Source organism: Hyla sarda, chromosome 3, assembly GCF_029499605.1.
Source record: "Hyla sarda isolate aHylSar1 chromosome 3, aHylSar1.hap1, whole genome shotgun sequence".
NCBI classification, from domain to species: Eukaryota; Metazoa; Chordata; class Amphibia; order Anura; family Hylidae; genus Hyla; species Hyla sarda.
In genome coordinates this window covers 165099915-165106593 of record NC_079191.1, presented here as the reverse complement: position 1 = coordinate 165106593, position 6679 = coordinate 165099915, and the positions used below count along the sequence as shown (strand labels likewise).

The window sequence follows — 6679 nt, the reverse complement described above, 5'->3', positions numbered from 1 at the left end:
CATCATGACCTACCGCCATGGTGGCGTAATAATTGTGACAATATTAATGTCCCTGCAGCTATTACCTTTGTCGCTACCATTGTGCATTGGACAAGCAGGGCTCTGCGCACTGAAGCTCTGTGACATGTTCCCCGCTCACAAAGCAGGAAGATTGACAAGCCAGGAGCCTGCACAGAGTCCTGCTTGTCCTGCCTACACTTAATTTTGTCTTTGCATCGAGACACACAGGCAATAGCTGCAGGAACAGCATTTTTCCATCCAAAAATATACAATTTTTTTAACCAATGAATATCACAAATATACATATAAATGTTATTATCCACATTATATAATAAGTTTTTGTAAACAACAGCTACACTTTAGAAAAAGCAAAGCTGCCAACTGGTTTGCAGCTCTAGACAATTCTTTCACTTTTCTCTGTTACATTTCTGAAAAGTGTGTAAACAGTAGTTGTAAAATAAAATAAATAATTTAGAATTTTTTTCCTATTTATTTACCTGTATGGTTTATCACTCCGGGAGCGGTGCTGTTCCTCTCTTGATCGTGGTCTTCCATGATCATATGAATTTAACTAAAAAAAAAAAAAAAAAAGAAAAAAAAAAAAATCATGGTTTACGCACACATGGGGTGAGAATTTTTTTTTTTTTTATATATATTTAATGAAAACCAATAAAGTGAAAAAAAATAAAATTAATAAGAATTAATATTAAAGGAGTAGTCTAGTGCAGACTATTTCTACTTCCTGAAAAAAGAAAGGAAAATAATCTTTCACTCTCCGTCCTGCGTACCCGCGGAGCGCCGTTACAGCTGATTGGTGACGATCCATGCACAAGAAGGATGAAGACCTGAGGACCGATCAGTTGTAGAGGCACTCCGCAGGAAGGTGAGTGAATGTTTATTTTCAGTACAGTTATTTACAGTAGTCTGCACTAGACTACTCCTTTAACCCCTTAAGGACCAAGGGCGTACAGGTACGCCCTTGGTCCTGCTCTCCTGATATAACGCGGGGTTACACAGTAACCCCGCGTCATATCGTGGCGGGCCCGGCGTCATAGTGAAGCTGGGACCCGTCTCTAATAGCGCGCAGCGCCGATCGCGGCGCCGCGCGCTATTAACCCTTTAGCCGCGCGCCCAGAGCTGAGCCGCGCGGCTAAAAGTGAAACCGAAAGTGGCCGGCTAGCTCAGTCGGGCTGTTCGGGATAGCCGCGGCTAATCGCGGCATCCCGAACAGCTGACAGGACAGCGGGAGGGCCCCTTTCTGCCTCCTCGCTGTCCGATCGCCGAATGACTGCTCAGTGCCTGAGATCCAGGCATGAGCAGTCATGCGGCAGAATCGTTGATCACTTGATCAGCATAGAAGATCAGTGTGTGCAGTGTTATAGGTCCCTATGGGACCTATAACACTGCAAAAAAAAAGTGGAAAAAAAAAAGTGGAAAAAAAAAAAAGTGAATAAAGATCATTTAACGCCTCCCCTATTAAAAGTTTGAATCACCCCCCTTTTCCAATAAAAAAAAAAAAAAAAAACAGTGTAAATAAAAATAAACATACATGGTATCACCGCGTGCGGAAATGTCCGAATTATAAAAATATATCATTAATTAAACCGCTCGGTCAATGGCGTGCGCGCAAAAAAATTCCAAAGTCCAAATTACTGCATTTTTGGTCACTTTTTTTATCATTTAAAAATGAATAAAAAGCGATCAATAAGTCCTATCAATGCAAAAATGGTACCGTTAAAAACTTCAGATCACGGCGCAATAGATGAGCCCTCATACTGCCCCATACACGGAAAAATAAAAAAAAGTTATAGGGGTCAGAAGATGACAATTTTAAACGTATTAATTTTCCTGCATGTAGTTATGATTTTTTCCAGAAGTCCGACAAAATCAAACCTATATAAGTAGGGTATCATTTTTATCGTATGGACCTACAGAATAAAGATAAGGTGTCATTTTTACCTAAAAATGTACTACGTAGAAACGGAAGCCCCCAAAAGTTACAAAACTGCGTTTTTTCTTCAATTTTGTCGCACAATTATTTTTTTTTCCATTTCACCGTAGATTTTTGGGCAAAATGACTGACGTCATTACAAAGTAGAATTGGTGGCGCAAAAAATAAGCCATCATATGGATTTTTAGGTGCAAAATTGAAAGAGTTATGATTTTTTAAAGGCAAGGAGCAAAAAATGAAAATGCAAAAACGGAAAAAAACCCGGTCCTTAAGGGGTTAATATTTATTTTTTGGCTCAAGAACCATTCCCTGGGTGTAATATGTAATAGTAGTTGACTAGAGAAGGTCTAGTTACTTCATGAATACAGTAATAGTAACATGATAAATTGACTTGTGTAATATGATAAATTGCATTGCCATTTTTCAGTACAGGTATTAGATAGCAATTGCTGGACATTGTAAAACGTTTCTAAATACACCTCCTCAATGGTTGGATACTGTATACTACATGTTCTGATACCTTATGTTTTGGTTCTAAAAGTGTGCTGCCAAATGTATTGGGGAAAAAAAATTAAAAATAAAAAACACATTAGGCTTCAACTGAGTGTTAACAAAGGTCTGTATTAAAAGAGAAACTGCTTAAGGGTACGTTCACATGGGAAGGTTAACAGAGAGTTTCTCACAGTTTGAACCAACGCGGGTTTCCCGCAGCAGAAAATCTGCAGGAGACCCCATGGAAGTCAACTTAAAGGAGTACTCCACTGGAATATAATATATATTATTATATATATATATATATATATATATATATATATATATATATATATATATATATATATATATATATATATATATATATATATATATATATATATATATATATATATATATATATATATATGTATATATTTTGTTTTAAATCAACTGGTGGCAGAAAGTTAAACAGACTTGTAAATTACTTTAAAAAAATCTTAATCCTTCCAGTACTTAGCTGCTGGTATGAGCCACAGGAAGACCTGTGACCTTTTCTTTTTGAATTTCCTTTCTGTCTGACCACAGTGCTCTCTGCTGACACCTCTGTCCATTTTAGGAACTTTCCAGAGTAGGAGCAAATCCCCATAGACAACCTATCCTGCTCTGGACAGTTCCTAGAATGGACAGAGGTGTCAGCAGAGAGCACTGTGGTCAGACAGAAAGGAAATTCAAAAAGAAAATAACTTCATATGGATCATAACAGTGGCTGATAAGTACTGGAAGGATTAAGATTTTTAAATAGAAGTAATTTACAAATCTGTTTAACTTTCATTTAAAAAAGAAAAAAAAAAAAAAAAAAAAGTTTTCCAGTGAAGTACCCCTTTAATCTGCTGCAAATTTTCTGTTGCTGAGATTCAGCTGTGGAAAATATGCCTCAGCTCAAATTTGCAGCGGGAAACCAAAACATAAGGTCTCAGGACATGTACTGTAGAGTATCCATTCATAGAGCAGGTTTATGTCTAAATTATTTTTGAACTGCAACCAAAACAGAATAACAGAACAACAACAAAAAATCTGTGTCTTAAAACAATTAAACATGAGAACAAACCTAGCCTAACACGAGTTATGGTCCCATATCTACCAGTGCTTTTCTTCCCCTTCAACAACCAAAAATAAAGGAGATTATTACGAAATGTCTCAGAGATGAAAGTGGATCATTGAGAATGTGGCAGACCGTTCTAATCCTATATCACCTATAAGAAAACCTCACAATGACAAGTTGGGTGTTGGGACTGACAACACTCTGGGCCCCCAGGAAGCCAGATATGTAGGTAGGTGAAAAGCCAGGTAGGTAGGGGGCTAGCTAGGTAGTTAGGCAGTCATGTATGAAGACCAGGTATGTACATAGTTAGGTAGCTGGGTATGTAGGTAGTTCGATAGCCTGGTATGTAGGTAAGTAATTAGGCATCCAGGTATAAAGTTAGGTAGCCCCCCCTTCCCTATAGGTAAAGGCAGCAGAGTTAACCCCTCCCCTTCCCTGTAGGTATAGGCAGCAGAGTTAGCCCCTTCCCAATAGGTATAGAAATAGAGTTAACCCCCCTTTCCCTATAGGTGTAGGCAGAGTTACCCCCCCCCCTCTTCCAAATTGGTATAGGCAGAGTTACCCTCCCCCTCTTCCAAATTGGTATAGGCAGAGTTACCCTCCCCCTCTTACCCATTGGTATAGGCAGTTACCCCCCCCCCCTCTTCCAAATTGGCATAGGCAGAGTTACCCCCCGCCCCTCTTACCCATTGGTATAGGCAGAGTCACCCCCCCCCCTCTTACCCATTGGTATAGGCAGAGTTACCCCCCCCCCCCTTACCCTTTGGCATAGGCAGAGTTACCCCCCCCCCTTACCCATTGGCATAGGCAAAGTTACCCCCCCCCCCCTTACCCATTGGCATAGGCAAAGTTACCCCCCCCCCCCCTTACCCATTGGCATAGGCAGAGTTACACCCCCCCCCCCTCTTCCCCATCGGTATATGCAGAGTTGAAAAAAAATCAAAATAAATTATTCTCCCCTGATGTCCCACGCAGCGATCTCCTCAGCAGCAGGGGCCCGTGTCTTCTCCCCTCCACAGTACAGGCGCCGATGAGTGACATCATTGGCGCCTGTACTGTGTGCTGCGTGGGGGCGGAGGTCACGTCTCCTCTCCGCTGCAGATGCGGCTCACACAGAGAGGACGCCTTCTCCTGTATGTGCGTGTATCGCGCATACAGGAGAAGGCAGCGCTGCCTGCTGGGGATCTGGGACAAGTGTCCCAGAACTTCAGTTGCGGCGGTGGCGGGCCCTTAACCCGGCCGGGCCCTCAGACTACGTCCGATCGGAACGGCCAGTCAGTCCGCCCCTGCTTGCACAAATGAAACAGATGAGATGATAGGTAGTGCTGTGATACTATACTAGATATCGTTTCTAGATTATTAGTCTACCATAAAAACCAGCTCTGACATAAAGGTCATGTTAATAATTGATAAGATAAAAGCAGAGATACAGAGCAGAACTTTTATTTCTTGGCCTCTTGTTTTGAAATTGTGTCTTTATTCTCATGTAGTGTATGTTTTATAATGCAACAGCAACACGGAGGCCTTACAATGTCATAACTAAGGGCTCATTCACGTTAATGCCAGTCCTCGTTAATTCATGTCCGCTCTTAAATCTGTTCAAGCCTTTTGCAAAGGGCTTGCAAACGGCAGTAAATAGATCCCATTGATGTCAATGAGATTTTTTTTTCAGTCCTTTGTCACCCATTTCCACTTGTTTGGTTCTTATTCAGTTATTTTTAGCGGAGAAAAGACGTTGCATGCAGTATTAATTTCTCCGTCAAAACGAATGGATTAGGAAAGGATATATGAAATTTAACATTGAAGTAAACGAATGAGCCTGTAATGTCATACATTTGCATCCGTTCTTTCAAATCCGTTTTTGATCAGTTATTACTTTGGAGCATGCTCAGAAGAGATGTGAGCAACCAGGAAGTAGCCCGACAAGAATAAAAAGGACATTAAGGATACAAACTGATTAAAAACTGATGCAACAGGATGCTACTTAATGCATCAGTTTGTTAGTATGGTCCGTTTAGCAGCAATGACTGGAGAATAGTGGGACGGGGGAGAACAGCCATGTGAACCTAGCCTAAAATACAAAAACTACAGGAAACTTCAGGCCAGGTATTTGAATATTGCATAGGAGTTTTGTTCTGGTAAATTATACACTGGGCCTGGAGACAATGGACTCATATACTATAAATAGTCCTACAAATATAGCTGTTAAAGAAAAAAAATGTCTCAGTCCACAAGTACCTCTCGATCATCTGGTCTCTTCCTGTCAGACGTCTTTTCCCTTTCTCGTGCTTTAGACTTCTTATACGATTGTTGTTCTTTTTCCATTAGCCACCGAGCCAGTTCCTAAAGTTTTACAGAAGAGATTTCCACATTAGAAGCTTAAAGGATCTTTAGTGCAATTCATATTGCTTTACAGAACATCCATGAGCAATTGCTTTAATGAGGAAAAAACTGCTAGACAACTACAGACTCGCATCGTAGGCTATGCTCACATGATGGAATTTCGCAGAAGAATTTTGCACGGACATAAGACAGCGCTTTTCCAAGAGGTCCTAGTTGTGCAGTTGCCCATAGCATCTAATCAGATCGCTCCTTTTATCTTAAAAAACGCCTCTGCAAAGTGACAGAAGCAATGTGACTGGTTGCTAGGGGCAACTGCCCCACTCTTCCTCTACACAGGTTTTGATAAATCTCCCCCCTAATTTCTTAATGAATGCAGATAAGATAAGATAAGTGAAGCCCATGTCACTATAGTGGAGGTACATATCTATGTTCTCATATGTTAGATAGCTGAGATAGATAAAATGTATATACTATTAATAATTTATATTTAATTCTTATACTCCCGTATATCCATGCCTTGGTCAGTTTTCAGAAAAAGGACTATGATTCAGCACAGCAGTCATTTTTCAAATTGACTTCCATTTCAAAATCAGTGCCTAAATCCCTGAATGCATACTATTCATTACTGCTGTAGAGACAATTTAAGAAGCTCTGTCTCGTAGTCGGCAGTGGCCGTAGAATTACACAGAAAAGGGCTACTATGGGGATGGAGCAAGAAGTTCTGTCCCAAAATGCAGAGCAATATGCAGCAGGCGCAGGGAGATTGGCGCCCCGTTTGGGAATTTAGGCACCAAATTTGAAATGCATCC

General features: G+C 40.6%; 1 protein-coding gene across 3 annotated transcripts in view; it reads right to left on the bottom strand.

Moving 5' to 3' along the window:
• CCDC50 (coiled-coil domain containing 50) overlaps positions 1-6679 on the bottom strand; it is an 80771-nt gene that overhangs the window by 19083 nt on the left and 55009 nt on the right. For all 3 annotated transcript variants that reach the window (XM_056565426.1, XM_056565425.1, XM_056565427.1), the window contains 2 exons: positions 5766-5870; positions 498-571 (listed from right to left, as the gene is read on the bottom strand). In XM_056565426.1, the coding sequence (XP_056421401.1) occupies positions 498-571; positions 5766-5870 (179 nt within the window). The remainder of the gene's footprint in view (positions 1-497; positions 572-5765; positions 5871-6679) is intronic.